General features: G+C 41.8%; 1 protein-coding gene across 1 annotated transcript; it reads right to left on the bottom strand.

Annotated features, from left to right (window-relative positions):
- Positions 1-14,911: 14,911 nt before the first annotated feature.
- On the bottom strand, positions 14,912-15,876 carry LOC140853472 (uncharacterized). The gene is made up of 2 exons (XM_073248193.1): positions 15,198-15,876; positions 14,912-15,099 (listed from the first exon to the last, which is right to left on the bottom strand). Exons 1-2 carry the CDS (start codon positions 15,841-15,843, stop codon positions 15,083-15,085), a joined length of 663 nt encoding a protein of 220 aa, XP_073104294.1. The 5' UTR covers positions 15,844-15,876; the 3' UTR covers positions 14,912-15,082.
- Between the last annotated feature and the right edge of the window lie 374 nt (positions 15,877-16,250).

Raw genomic sequence — 16,250 nt, 5'->3', positions numbered from 1 at the left:
AACTACCACGGGTTACTGGGGTTGCTTCAGAACTTTGAGAAGGATCACCAACTTTACAAGGAGTCGATGAACTTAGTGGGAGGTTTGTCTTCTGGTTTTCGACCCTTTGAGGAAGAGAAGAAGAACAAGAAGAAGAAAGTCAAGAAGGTGCAAGTTCAGGCTGGGACATCTGTGCAGAGCCAGACCAAAAAGATCAAGCCTGATAAGAGTCTATTCTACTGGCAAGCACCCTAGATTAAATAGTGTGTCAGATATCTACTTATGGCACTGTAGGCTAGGTCATATAAACAAGAACAGAATAAACAGGTTGACTCAAGAGGGAATCCTCAAAGTAAGTGATTGTGAATCACTTCCAACCTGTGAGTCCTGTCTTCTTGGTAAAATGACCAAGTCACCTTTTACTGAAAAAGGTGAGAGAGCTACTAAGCTCTTGGGCCTAATACATACTGATGTATGCGGACCCATGAGCACCAGTGCTAGAGGTGGATATTTCTACTTCATAACTTTCACGGATGATCTATCCCGATATGGATATGTCTATCTGATGAAACATAAGTCGGATTCATTTGAAATGTTCAAACGATTCCGAAGTGAAGTAGAAAAACAAACTGAGAAGAGTATTAAAACTCTTCGATCTGATCGAGGAGGAGAATACCTTTCTAGTAAATTTCTCACATATCTAGGAGAGAATGGGATTCTCTCCCAATGGACTCCTCCAGGAACACCACAGCTGAATGGTGTGTCTGAAAGGAGGAATCGGACTCTGTTAGACATGGTCCGATCCATGATGGGTTTTGCTAGCTTGCCGATATCCTTCTGGGGATATGCACTCGAATCGGCTTGTTATCTATTAAATAGGGTTCCAAGTAAGTCTGTAATTAAGACTCCATATGAGATATGGACGGGACGTAAGCCAGCACTTTCACACCTTAGGGTCTGGGGGTGCCCGGCCTATGTCAAACGATTAGTCACAGACAAACTTGGACCTAGATCTGACAAATGCTCATTCATAGGGTACCCCAAAGAGATAAAAGGATATTTTTTCTACCATGCTGATGAACAAAAGGTGTTCGTCAGCCTTAAGGCAATCTTTTTAGAAAAGGAGTTCCTTGGTGAAGGAACCGTTGCCTCTAAGGTTGAACTTGATGAAGTTCAACAGGTAGAAGGACCGACACCAATAGCTGAACCTGAGTCGGATATGATTAGATCAGATCCGGAGCCCAATATACCTGTACCATTAAGGCGATCCGGTAGAGTACCGCATCAGCCGGACAGATACTATGGTTTCTTGGTCCGGGATGGTGATCCCATCGAACTTGATGAGAATAATGAGGATCCGATCACCTATATGGATGCTATGCAGAGACCTGATTTCGAGAAATGGCTTGAAGCCATGAAATCCGAAATGGAGTCCATGAAGGTCAACAATGTATGGACATTGGTTGACCCACCTGAAGGGGTTAAACCCATTGGGTGTAAATGGGTCTTCAAAAGGAAGAGGGGCGTAGACGGAAAGGTGGAGACCTATAAAGCCCGTCTGGTTGCCAAGGGGTATCGTCAACGTTATGGTATTGACTATGACGAGACATTTTCTCCTGTGGCAATGCTCAAATCTATTCGGATAATGCTTGCAAAAGCTGCCCATCTAGATTATGAGATCTGGCAGATGGATGTAAAGACAGCTTTCCTGAATGGAGAGCTGACTGAAGAGGTGTATATGATACAACCTGAAGGTTTACATCCACAGATGAGTCCAAGGTGTGCAAGCTTCAGAGATCCATTTATGGATTGAAGCAAGCTTCTCGGAGTTGGAACATGTATTTTGATAAGGTGATCAAAACGTATGGCTTCATTAAGAATGGAGAAGAGCCCTGCATCTATAAATGGGCAAATGGTCCAGTTGTGGTATTCCTTGTCTTGTACGTGGATGATATTCTCTTAATCGGGAATGACATCTCCGCACTATAGGGAATAAAAGTTTGGTTGTCATCACAGTTCTCCATGAAGGACTTGGGTGAAGCATCCTACATCCTAGGGATGAAGATCTATAGGGATAGATCTAAAAGGATGCTTGGGTTATCCCAGTCCATGTACATAGACACTGTGCTGAAGAGGTTCAGCATGAAAAATTCCAAGAAGGGCTATCTACCGATAGGCCATGAAATTTCTCTCTCTAAGAAGGATTGTCTGACAACTTCTGAAGAGAGAGAGCATATGAGTAGAGTCCCATATGCTTCAGCCGTGGGATCTATCATGTACGCCATGACATGTACAAGACCAGATGTGGCATACTCACTAGGAGTAGTGAGTAGATACCAATCTGATCCTGGAGAAGATCACTGGAAAGTGGTTAAAGCCATCCTTAAGTATTTAAGAAATACTAAAAACCAATGGTTGGTTTATGGTGAGTCAGACTAAAACTTGTGGGGTTCACAGACTCCAGCTTCCAATCTGACCATGATGACAGCAGGAGCGTGTCGGGTTATATCTTTACTCTGAATTGTGGAGCCATCTGCTGGAAGAGTTCCAAGCAGCATACTGTGGCAGACTCTGTTTGTGAAGCAGAGTATATCGCAGCATCAGATGCCGCGAAGGAAGCTGTGTGGCTGAAAAAATTCATCAATGAGCTCGGAGTAGCATCCTCCTTCGATGGTCCAGTCCTGCTCTACTGCGACAGCACTGGTACCATAGCTCAGGTGAAGGAACCCAAAGCACATCAGCGAACGAAGCACATCTTGCACCGCTTCCACCTGGTCCGAGAGATCGTGGATCGAGGTGACGTCGACCTTCAGAAGATCGACGGAAAGGAGAACCTAGCCGACCCCTTCACTAAAGCCCTGGCAATAAAGGAGTTCGACAACCACAAGTCGAAGATGGGTATTAGATACTGTGCCGAGTGGCTTTAGGACAAGTGGGAGTTGTTGGGAAATGTATCCCAAAAAGTCAATCGTCAAGCTGTTGATGGTTGAGCAACCAAGTATTGTAATTGATTTGTTAATAAATAAAATATATTTGGCATTTTCATCATAAGCTTTCATCTTCTAATGAACTCCGTTGTTATGATGAAGTCCTTAGGACTATTTAGGTTCGATAAAGAGAGGATTTATCGATTAGTCCTTAAAACTGTTCACGACTAAATGATAGGCTGTTAATAAGGACGACAGCTTCTATCGAGCATAGGTCGCTGTAGGCCATATGGGTTGGTTGTCCTCTTAACCAAAGAGTGTGGAGACACTGGTATGGCATACAGGTGAGATGTAAGGGTACATCGTCATTGAACGTGACCAACTCCAGAGCATTCTGCTGTCGAGAATGTCTCTGATGGGATATAGGTATAAGTGTCCCTTAGACTTGAGATCACCTCAGTGACTTGCAAGCAACTCACTGTGCTTTGGTACCGGACTAACTGAATTTTTAATTCAGGGACGGAAGGCTTCTGGGCACAGTCAAGTACTTGCGAAGTCAGAGTGTGATCGAGATGGGATTGACCACTCCAAGAGTTGGAGAAGAATGAGTCGCTGTATTTCAATTTAGCAAAACCTTGGCCAGGGTAATCCATCAGATGGATTTGATATTTTGAAATACAATGTGGACAACCTGATCAGAGTTGACAGTTGAGCTCTGGGGTGTCCTATGATCATTTTGGTCAAGGGGATGAATTATATGAAAACTATATCCGCATGGGTTCTAAGGATGTTGTTCTACACATTCGACCTATCCGAACGTCGGGTACCATTGCTAGATGGTCACTTTGATTGGTATAGGAATTTATTTCTATGCTACCGGCTTAGGTTCGGACCTATGAGGTCACACACATTAGAGTTCATGATCCGATCGGATGGTTGATCAACGATTAAGAATCATTATAGGGTTAAATAATCAATACGATTGACATTTAACCCAGTGCAAGTGTTGCAGGAGGATCGATTAGCAATTTGATTGCTAATTGGCTAAATTTGATTAAGCCAATGGGATGAGATTAAGTCTAATTAAATATGATTTAATTAGATTTGGTTTGGGCTTGATTGGATCAAGTCCAATTGATTTATTGGATAAGCCAAGTGCAAGGAAAGACTAGTCCTAGTTCAACTAGGACTTGGGTCAATCTAATTTCTAATTTGATTAGAAAATTAAATCAGATTTAAATCTAATTTAATCTGATTAAATTATGTTTTTAATTAGGTTAAGACCTATTTTAATTGGTTGATCTAATTTTGATTTGATTTGGTTTGGGAAACCAAATTAAAACAAGTTATGAGACAGAATCCTAGTAGGACTAGGATTCCACCTTGCGCCACATAAACCTTCTCCACGCCCTCTCTCTTATTCAACACCAATCTCCACTTGTTTTGTGTGACAAAAGCCCTCTCCCAGATCTCTCCCACGTTCACAAAAGGTCTCCTCTCTTCTTTCTTACATGGAAGGTGATTTGGATCAAATCTAAAAGGAATAAGTTTGGATTTTGAATTCTATGAGATAGAGTTTTAGAAATCCAAAACTCTTTCAATTTTGCACCGAATTTATCCAAATTTTTTTTTGGAATTTTCATGGCTTTTAAGATTTACATTGTACATCCTTTTCTAGTGATCCATGCATGAAAATATGGAGGAGGTGCTTAAGAGTTGGGCGTCCCTTAACTTGCCATGTTTGGATAAGCCTTGACTAGGTGTTTGACCTAGACAAGGACTCTATCATATCTCTCTATATAAGATGAGTTTCTTCATGAAATTTTAAGTAGAGATAGATATTTGAGAGTCCTTTCTTCCATCCAAAAATCAGAGAGAAATACCTTTAGGTCGTAGAGATATAAAAGACGCAAGTTTGGGTGTCTAGAGAGAAAAATGTGAAGAAGAAGAGGGTCTTCTTCTTGGGTTTTTGTTTTCATATCTTTCCTCCCTCCATCTTGAGTTTTCTGAGAGTGTCTCAGATCTGAAACTCCTCCTTCTACTTTTCATCTTTGGAAGAGTTCAAATCTAGAAGAAGGAGGCACCTGATCAACCATCAAAGAAGGATCAGCGCAGTACTAGCATACTGTGCTGATTTCCTGAAGCAGGACTTCTGATCGAGATTCGTGGGCTCGTGTGGACGACTCCTAGAGGCCGGACACATGTGCGGCTTGCAACATCATCCTTAAGCCTGGATCAGCGAGGTTAGAGCGTCTAACTTGTAAGGTAATAGATCTGATCTATTATTTAATACATACATTAGATGTAGCTAGTATAGAAACATGTTGATATGATCAACATGTAGTTCATACTATATTTATATATATTTTAATTTTTGATTTAATGCTATGTAATAATCATGTAATAGGATCTTATATCTAGGGATCTTCTGATCTTAGAAAATAAATTTTGATTTATTTTAGTCTTCCGCTGTATGATCTTGAAAAAGTTTCAAGATATAACCCTGAAACCCTAGATCTGGTTCCTGCAGATCGAACTCCTTCGATCGATGTCTGTCGATTCCATAGATACTTTGGATCATCAGAAAATATGCTTGAGAAGTAGATGATGCTCTCCCTTAAATTTGGTGGGCTCACGACACTCATAGCTCACTAACTCACTTCCTGAACCCCAGGCTGAAACCCTAGGGAACACACTGAAACCCTGCACCCACTTTTTTTTCTTTTCTTTCTTTTTCTCTCGAAAGGTTTTGGACCTTCACCTCATGCACAAGGCTTCCTCACACCCCAAGCTATCTCTCAAAAATTTTGTATGCACGCCCCACCTTTCTCCTCTTTTTAAAACAACGCAAGACGTGTCTTATCTGCGTGAGAGGATAAAGATAAGTGGTTGCACATTTGAATTCCAATCAAATTTGAATTCAAATGCAAACCAACTATTCCTATCCACTTGGGCATGAGAAGAGAAGGGGCGTGGCTTCATTTGTGCATGGAGAGTTTACACGAGAAACTCTTTCTCGTGTAAATAAAGTGGCGCACAAGATAAGAGGGGGCGCATGGAGTTGGTTGGTTGCCCATTCAAATTCAAACTTCATTTGAATTTGAATGGCCAACCAATCATCTTTATCTATCCATTTGGTGCAGAAAGGATGGGTGTGTGATGGCCTTTGCATGGGAGAAAATTCATAAGAAGTTTCTTCTCGTGAATACAAATGGGCGCAGAAGAAGTGAGGTGGCGCAGGGAGTTTGGGTCAAGGTGGTTTCTCATTTTAAACTAACCTAATTGAACCAATTTAATTAAAATAAGCTCGGCCCAATTAGACTAATTTAAATCCAACTTAATTAGGCTTAATTAAGCTCAATAAAATTTTAATCAAATCAAAAATTGACTAAGCCCAACCCCTGATCAAATCAGGGATCAAACCATCTCGACGATTAGGTCAACTCTTAACCTAATCGGGTCAAACCCAATTGAATCCAATTCAATTAGACTTGATCCAAAAATAATTACTCAATCAAATTGAGTTAATTGATGATCAAATCACTAATTAAACTTCTTATAAATACTAAGTCCAAATCCGATGGGCAATTGGGTATCAAAGTCCATCGATATGAAACCTTGATCGAAGAGTCCCAAACCAGTGGGACTCTTGACCCTGGTACCCAAAATGTGTGGGACTCATGATCAGAGAATCTTAATTCTCGATCATAGAGTTTCAAACATGTAGGACTCATAGTCCATGAATATTAAGACTCTTCATCAGCCATCAGATCAGATAGGAACCTCTAATGTGTGTGACCCCGCAGGTTCGAACCTAAGCCGGTAGCACAGGAACCAATTTCTGTACTAATCAAAGTGACCATCTAGCAATGGTACCCGACATCTGCATAGGTCGAATAGTCGCAATCGCAACACTCAGAACCTACGTGAATATGGTTACTATATAATTCATCTCTTTTGACCCCTGTGTTTAGGACGACTCAGGGTTAAACTGTCAACCCTAATCAGATCATCCGAATCGTGCTCAACTCAAACAGTCCTGTGACTCCTCACTAGGACTATCCTGGCCAAGGTTTTGCTAAATTAAAATACGACTGTCCACAGCTCCTGAACTGGAGTGGTCAATCCCATCTTGACACACGCACCGACAAGTCAAGTACTTGACTACACCCAGCAGCCTTCCATCACTGAATTAGAAATTCAGGTAGTCTAGTGCCAAAGTGCAGTGAGTTGCTTGCAAGTCACCGTGGCGGTCTCAAGTCGAAGGGATATTTATACCCATATCCCATCAGAGCAAATCTTGACAGCAGAGATAGCTCCGGAGTCGGTCACGTTCAGTGCAGATGTACCCTTATATCTCATCTGTATGCCATACCAGTGTCTCCACACTCCTTGGTTAAGAGGACAACCAACCTATATGGCACACAATGACCTATGCTCGATAACCATTGTTGTCCTTGATAACAACGTATCATTTGATCGCGAACAGGTTTAAGGACTAAACGACAAATCCTCCTTTGTCGAGTCTAAATAGTCCTAAGGATTTCACCACAACATATAGTTCATTAGAAGATGAAATAATTTATGATGAAAAAAGTCAAAATAATTTTTATTTATTTATAATTTATATACTAATACAAAAAGGAGCACAACCGTCAATAGACTGATGATTGGCTTTGGGACACTATTCCCAACAATTTCGACTCATAATCATAGTGTAGTCTTTTGAGATATAGAAATAATATCTTAAAGACTCCTTAGGATATCTTATAAAAAAAGCTTTTAGGGATCTAGTTTCTAACTTATCTGCCTATTGTCGTTTGACATGGGCCGAACAACCTTAAATCTTGAGGTGACTCAGACTTGCTTTCTTACCATATCATATCTTATACGATGTGATAGAAATGATTTTAAATGAAATCCTATTCAGCAAGTAAATTACAGTTAATAGACTATGACCTCAAAGAAAAATAGAAAGATCCGTGAAGCTCATCATGGATCAAACCATATCCAATTGGATTCGATTTCTCCTTTCTGAAACCTCATTGAGTTGAGGCATTCCAAGCAAAGTCCATTATGAAATAATATCATACTCTTTAAGATAATTTAAAATTTTTTTATTAAAATATTCACCTCCTCAATCTGATCAAAGAATCTTAAGGGACTTTTTAGTTTATTTCTCTACTTCATTTCTAAATTCTTTGAACTTTTCAAAGACTTTAGACTTGTATCTTATAAGGTACATATACCTATATCGTGAGAAATTATCGATAAAAATTATAAAGTAGAGATAACCTCCTCTGACTAGCATAATGAATGGGCCACATACATCACTATGTACTAGAGCAAGTATCTCTGCGGTCCTTTCTTCGTGTCCTATAAAGAAAAGCTTGGTCATCTTTCCTTGAAGGTATGACTCACAGACTAGATATGACTTGAAAGTCAATGGACTCAAATATTTGATTTTCTCTAATCTATTAATCCCATCTTCTCCTATATAATCTAGCTGTTGGTGCAGAATTCCGCCAATGTCGGAGAAGCTGGAGTTGAGGGGATCGCGCCCGCCGCTGGAACCTGTAAGGGAAGTCTAAACCGAAGTTGGGGGTGCTCCGGCAAGACCCTCCAATGCTCAAGTCAATACTCTGCCTCAACAGAAATGGAGCACTCAAATGGGATTTTAGCAGAGTTTCGAGATAGAGTTTTTGAGCTTAGAGAAGAATGTATCTGGGGGTCCCTTTTTATATACGGAAAGCGTAACTGATTGACAGTGACGTCTATAACCACCTGGTAGTGGGCTGTTCAGGGCCATGCGGAGTTTGTTACGGAGAGTAGTGGCGTTAGGGGGCCGTTCAGGGCCACGTGGAGTTTGTTATGGAGAGTGGAGTGATGTCCATTGTCGTGACTTGTCAAAGAGTAGGGGGGCCGCATGGAATCTGTTACAGAGAGTGGAGTAAGGTAGTGGCCATTGTCATGACTTGCCAGAGAATTTGGGCCTGACGACTGAAGCTCGACTGGGACATCTGATGGAGTGGAATGGCTCTCTATTTCAGTAATCCAGGAGAAGCTCGGATGTTTCTGAGGTTGCTGACGAGTCTACTATTGTCAGATGCCTTGGGTGCTGATGCTGCAGGCGGAAGTCATCTGCTGTAGAAGCTTAGATTGAGACTTTCTGTTGGAGAAGTCCCGTAAGAGTCCAGTTGCTAGGAGAGCCCGTTTGGGATTTGCCTGATGTGGAAGCTCGTCTGTAGATTATCTGCCAGAGTGGTCCGGTTTCATTAGGAATCCGACAGAGGATCGTCTGACAGTGGAGTTCGGATGGTGCTGTGGAGGTTCGTCCGCTGGAGGAGTCTTGAGGATATTGGGGAAGGTCGAACGTTGGAGGAGTCTGGGATTTAATTCTGCTGTAGAAGTTCGGACGGAGTCTGGCTCTCGTAGGAGTCTGGATGAAGTCCGCTTATTGTAGAAGCTCGATCGAAGATCAGTTGTTGTGGAAGCTTGGATGGAGACTTCTTATTGTAGAAGTCCCACTACTGGAGAAGCTCGATCATTGATGAGGTCTGAAAGAAGTTTGGAGTAGAGATTCGGTGGAGTCTATCCGTCGTAGAAGTTCGTCTGTGATCCATCTACTATAGAAGTTTGGACGGAGTCTGATTTTTGTAGGAGCTGTAGGAACCAGATTTAGGGTTTCAGGGTTATATCTTGAAACTTTTTCAAGATCATACAGCGGAAGACTAAAATAAATCAAAATTTATTTTCTAAGATCAGAAGATCCCTAGATCTAAGATCCTATGACATGATTATTACATAGCATTAAATCAAAAATTAAAATATATATAAATATAGTATGAACTACATGTTGATCATATCAACATGTTTCTATACTAGCTACATCTAATGTATGTATTAAATAATAGATCAGATCTATTACCTTGCAAGTTAGATGCTCTAACCTCATTGATCCGGGCTTAAGGATGATGTTGCAAGTCGTACACGCGTCCGACCTCTAGGAGTCGTCCACACGAGCCCACGAATCTCGATCAGAAGTCCTGCTTCAGGAAATCAGCACAGTATGCTAGTACTGCGCTGATCCTTCTTTGATGGTTGATCAGGTGCCTCCTTCTTCTTGATTTGGACTCTTCCAAAGATGAAAAGTAGAAGGAGGAGTTTCAGATCTGAGACACTCTCAGAAAACTCAAGATGGAGGGAGGAAAGATATGAAAACAAAAACCCAAGAAGAAGACCCTCTTCTTCTTCACGTTTTTCTCTCTAGACACCCAAACTTGCATCTTTTATATCTCCACGACCCAAAGGTATTTCTCTCTAATTTTTGGATGGAAGAAAGGCCTCTCAAATATCTATCTCTCTTTAAAATTTCACGAAGAAACTTATCTTATATAGAGAGATATGATAGATTCCTTGTCTAGGTCAAACACCTAGTCAAGGCTTATCCAAACATGGCAAGTTAAGGGACGCCCAACTCTTGAGCACCTCCTCCATATTTTCGTGCATGGATCACCAGAAAAGGGTGTATAATATAAACCCTAAAAGCCACAAAAATTCCAAAAAAAATTTGGATAAATTCGGTGCAAAATTGAAAGAGTTTTGGATTTCTAAAACTCTATCTCATAGAATTCGAAATCCAAACTTATTCCTTTTAGATTTGATCCAAATCACCTTCCATGTAAGAAAGAAGAGAGGAGACCTTTTGTGAACGTGAGAGAGATCTGGGAGAGGGCTTTTGTCGCACAAAATAAGTGGAGATTGGCGTTGAATAAGAGAGAGGGCGTGGAGAAGGTTTATGTGGCGCAAGGTGGAATCCTAGTCCTACTAGGATTCTGTTTCATAACTTGTTTTAATTTGGTTTTCCAAACCAAATCAAATCAAAATTAGATCAACCTAATTAAAATAGGTCTTAACCTAATTAAGAACCTAATTTAATCAGATTAAATTAGATTTAAATCTGATTTAATTTTCTAATCAAATTAGAAATTAGATTGACCCAAGTCCTAGTTGAACTAGGACTAGTCTTTCCTTGCACTTGGCTTATCCAATAAACCAATTGGACTTGATCCAATCAAGCCCAAACCAAATCTAATTAAATCATATTTAATTAGACTTAATCTCAGCCCATTGGCTTAATTAAATTAAGCCAATTAGCAATCAAATTGCTAATCGATCCTCCTGCAACACTTGCACTGGGTTAAATGTCAATCGTATTGATTATTTAACCCTATAATGATTCTTAATCGTTGATCAACCATCCGATCGGATCATGAACTCTAATGTGTGTGACCTCATAGGTCCGAACCTAAGCCGGTAGCATAGAAATAAATTTCTATACCAATCGAAGTGACCATCTAGCAATGGTACCCGATGTCCGGATAGGTCGAATGTGTAGAACAACATCCTTAGAACCCATGCGGATATAGTTTTCATATAATTCATCCCCTTGACAAAATGATCATAGGACACCCCAGAGCTCAACTGTCAACTCTGATCAGGTTGTCCACATTGTATTTCAAAATATCAAATCCATCTGATGGATTACCCTGGCAAGGTTTTGCTAAATTGAAATACAGCGACTCATTCTTCTCCAACTTTGGAGTGGTCAATCCCATCTCGATCACACTCTGACTTCGCAAGTACTTGACTGTGCCCAGAAGCCTTCCGTCCCTGAATTAGAAATTCAGTTAGTCCAGTACCAAAGCACAGTGAGTTGCTTGCAAGTCAATGAGGCGATCTCAAGTCTAAGGGACATTTATACCTATATCCCATCAGAGACATTCTCGACAGCAGAATGCTCTGGAGTTGGTCACGTTCAATGATGATGTACCCTTACATCTCACCTGTATGCCATACCAGTGTCTCCACACTCCTTGGTTAAGAGGACAACCAACCCATATGGCCTACAGCGACCTATGCTTGATAGAAGCTGTCGTCCTTATTAACAGCCTATCATTTGTCGTGAACAGTTTTAAGGACTAATCGATAAATCCTCTCTTTATCGAACTTAAATAGTCCTAAGACTTCATCATAACAACGGAGTTCATTAGAAGATGAAAGCTTATGATGAAAATGCCAAATATATTTTATTTATTAACAAATCAATTACAATACTTGGTTGCTCAACCGTCAACAGCTTGACGATTGGCTTTTTGGGACACATTTCCCAACAACTCCCACTTGTCCTAAAGCCACTCGGCACAGTATCTAATACCCATCTTCGACTTGTGGTTGTCGAACTCCTTTATTGCCAGGGCTTTAGTGAAGGGGTCGGCTAGGTTCTCCTTTCCATCGATCTTCTGAAGGTCGACGTCACCTCGATCCACGATCTCCCGGACCAGGTGGAAGCGGTGCAAGATGTGCTTCGTCCGCTGATGTGCTTTGGGTTCCTTCGCCTGAGCTATGGCACCAGTGCTGTCGCAGTAGAGCAGGACCGGACCATCAAGGGAGGGTGCTACTCCGAGCTCGTTGATGAATTTTCTCAGCCACACAGCTTCCTTCGCGGCATCTGATGCTGCGATATACTCTGCTTCACAAACAGAGTCTGCCACAGTATGCTGCTTGGAACTCTTCCAGCAGATGGCTCCACCATTCAGAGTAAAGATATAACCCGACACACTCCTGCTGTCATCATGGTCAGATTGGAAGCTAGAGTCTGTGAACCCCACAAGTTTCAGATCTGACTCGCCATAAATCAACCATTGGTCCTTAGTATTTCTCAAATACTTAAGGATGGCTTTAACCACTTTCCAGTGGTTTTCTCCAGGATCAGATTGGTATCTACTCACTACTCCTAGTGAGTATGCCACATCTGGTCTTGTACATGTCATGGCGTACATGATAGATCCCACGGCTGAAGCATATGGGACTCTACTCATACGCTCTCTCTCTTCAGGAGTTGTCGGACAATCCTTCTTAGAGAGAGAAATTTCTTGGCCTATCGGTAGATAGCCCTTCTTGGAATTCTCCATGCTGAACCTCTTCAGCACAGTATCTATGTACATGGACTGGGATAACCCAAGCATCCTTTTAGATCTATCCCTATAGATCTTCATCCCTAGGATGTAGGATGCTTCACCCAAGTCCTTCATGGAGAACTGTGATGACAACCAAACTTTTATTCCCTGTAGTGCGGGGATGTCATTCCCGATTAAGAGAATGTCATCCACGTACAAGATAAGGAATACCACAACTGGACCATTTGCCCATTTATAGATGCAGGGCTCTTCTCCATTCTTAATGAAGCCATACGTTTTGATCACCTTATCAAAACGCATGTTCCAACTCCGAGAAGCTTGCTTCAATCCATAAATGGATCTCTGAAGCTTGCACACCTTGGACTCATCTGTGGATGTAAACCCCTCAGGTTGTATCATATACACCTCTTCGGTCAGCTCTCCATTAAGAAAAGCTGTCTTTACATCCATCTGCCAGATCTCATAATCTAGATGGGCAGCTATTGCAAGCATTATCCGAATAGATTTGAGCATTGCCACAGGAGAAAATATCTCGTCATAGTCAATACCATAACGTTGACGATACCCCTTGGCAACCAGACGGGCTTTATAGGTCTCCACCTTTCCGTCTGCGCCCCTCTTCCTTTTGAAGACCCATTTACACCCAATGGGTTTAACCCCTTTAGGTGGGTCAACCAATGTCCATACATCGTTGACCTTCATGGACTCCATTTCGGATTTCATGGCTTCAAGCCATTTCTCGGAATCAGGTCTCTGCATAGCATCCATATAGGTGATCGGATCCTCATTATTCTCATCAAGTTCGATGGGATCACCGTCCCGGACCAAGAAACCGTAGTATCTGTCCGGCTGACGCGGTACTCTACCGGATCGCCTTAATGGTACAGGTATATTGGGCTCCGGATCTGATCTAATCATATCCGACTCAGGTTCAGCTATTGGTGTCGGTCCTTCTACCTGTTGAACTTCATCAAGTTCAACCTTAGAGGCAACGGTTCCTTCACCAAGGAACTCCTTTTCTAAAAAGATTGCCTTAAGGCTGACGAACACCTTTTGTTCATCAGCATGGTAGAAAAAATATCCTTTTGTCTCTTTGGGGTACCCTATGAATGAGCATTTGTCAGATCTAGGTCCAAGTTTGTCTGTGACTAATCGTTTGACATAGGCCGGCACCCCCAGACCCTAAGGTGTGAAAGTGCTGGCTTACGTCCCGTCCATATCTCATATGGAGTCTTAATTACAGACTTACTTGGAACCCTATTTAATAGATAACAAGCCGATTCGAGTGCATATCCCCAGAAGGATATCGGCAAGCTAGCAAAACCCATCATGGATCGGACCATGTCTAACAGAGTCCGATTCCTCCTTTCAGACACACCATTATGCTGTGGTGTTCCTGGAGGAGTCCATTGGGAGAGAATCCCATTCTCTCCTAGATATGTGAGAAATTCACTAGAAAGGTATTCTCCTCCTCGATCAGATCGAAGAGTTTTAATACTCTTCCCAGTTTGTTTTTCTACTTCACTTCGGAATCGTTTGAACATTTCAAATGAATCCGACTTATGTTTCATCAGATAGACATATCCATATCGGGATAGGTCATCCGTGAAAGTTATGAAGTAGAAATATCCACCTCTAGCACTGGTGCTCATGGGTCCGCATACATCAGTATGTACTAGGCCCAAGAGCTCAGTAGCTCTCTCACCTTTTCCAGTAAAAGGTGACTTGGTCATTTTACCAAGAAGACAGGACTCACAGGTTGGAAGTGATTCACAATCACTTACTTCGAGGATTCCCTCTTGAGTCAACCTGTTTATTCTGTTCTTGTTTATATGACCTAGCCTACAGTGCCATAAGTAGATATCTGACACACTATCTAATCTAGGGTGCTTGCCAGTTGAATAGACTACATTAACAGGTTGTGATAACATATACACACCATTGTTCAAATGTCCACAAAAAATAGTAACACCATTCTCAATGATATTACAAATTTGTTTCTTTATTGAAATTTCATAATTATTTTTGGCCAGAAGGCCTACAGAAATGACATTTAAAAAGAAACTGGGACAGAAATGACAATCATTAAGAACAACGATATGGGATTCAAATACAAGTTTCAAGATTCCTAATGCTAGAACTGGAACTGGTCTTCCATCTCCAACGTTCAGGAACCTCTCGCCTTGCTCGAATCTCCTACTGACCTGCAACCCCTGCAACGAATTGCAAATATGGTAAGGGCTACCGGTATCCAATACCCAGTCAGTTATATCACAAATAGAGAAATTGCAAGGAGTTATCATATAAATACCTTGCCCAGCAACAACTTGCTGCTTTCTCTGCCTGTTCGGGTCTAGGGAGGCAATGTACTGGGGACAGTTCCTCTTCCAGTGCCCCCGCTTCTTGCAAAAGAAGCATTCAGCTTGACTCTTATCGGGTTTGATCTTTTTGGTCTGACACTGCACAGTTGTCCTAGCCTGAACTTGCACCTTCTTTACTTTCTTCTTCTTGTTCTTCTTCCCTTTCTTAAAGGGTCGAGAACCAGAAGATGAACCTCCCACTAAGTTCACCGACTCCTTATGGAGTTGGTGATCTTTCTCAAAGTTCTGAAGTAACCCCAGTAATCCATGGTAGTTTACTTCAGGCTTTGTCATTCTATAATGAGTGAGGAATGGGAGATAAGACTTGGGCAGCGAGTTCAGTATTGCATCTTTCCCAAGCTGCTCATGCAAGGGAAAGCCGAGCTTGCTCAATCGTTCCATCAGCTCGATCATGTACAATACATGATCAGTGACAGAGGCACCATCCCGCATTTTGGCGTTGAAGATGGCACAACTAGTCTTGTGCCTCTCCACGTCATCGGGTGTGCCAAAGGCATCCTCCAACACTTGAAGCATGTCCTTTGGCTGAGCCGTCTCGAATCTGCGACTGAACTCGTCGCTCATAGCAGCCAGCATGATACAGCGCACCGTGGTCCGGTCACTGAGCCACTTCTGGTAAGTGTCTCTGACTGTTCCACGTGCATTGACAGCTGGCTCCTCAGGTGCAGGATCCATTATCACATATAGGATCCGTTCATGCTCCAGGACTATCTTCAACTTTCGGTACCAGCTACCGAAGTTGGGTCCCACCAACTTATCATTGTCCAACAATGATCGGAGCGATAGGGAAGTGGCCATATTTGCACAAAGGAGAACCATAACCTAATTAGTAATTGATTCATTAAACCTAAAGATTTGGACTTTAATCAAAAGGTTTCTCCCACTATTTTATTCGAATTGGTAGCCTCTACCTTCAATTCGAGGAATTACCCTAATTCCTTAGCGGGTACTAGAATCCACTTAGACTGCACACAAGCCCAACT

The sequence above is a fragment of the Elaeis guineensis genome, chromosome 13 (assembly GCF_000442705.2).
Source record: "Elaeis guineensis isolate ETL-2024a chromosome 13, EG11, whole genome shotgun sequence".
Classification (NCBI taxonomy): Eukaryota; Viridiplantae; Streptophyta; class Magnoliopsida; order Arecales; family Arecaceae; genus Elaeis; species Elaeis guineensis.
The sequence above is the reverse complement of the archived record's forward strand: the minus strand, read 5'-3'. Positions and strand labels throughout refer to the sequence as shown.

Excerpts from the sequence above, each read along its gene's own strand:
- LOC140853472 (XM_073248193.1), bottom strand. The coding sequence starts at position 15,843 with ATGCTGGCTGCTATGAGCGACGAGTTCAGTCGCAGATTCGAGACGGCT.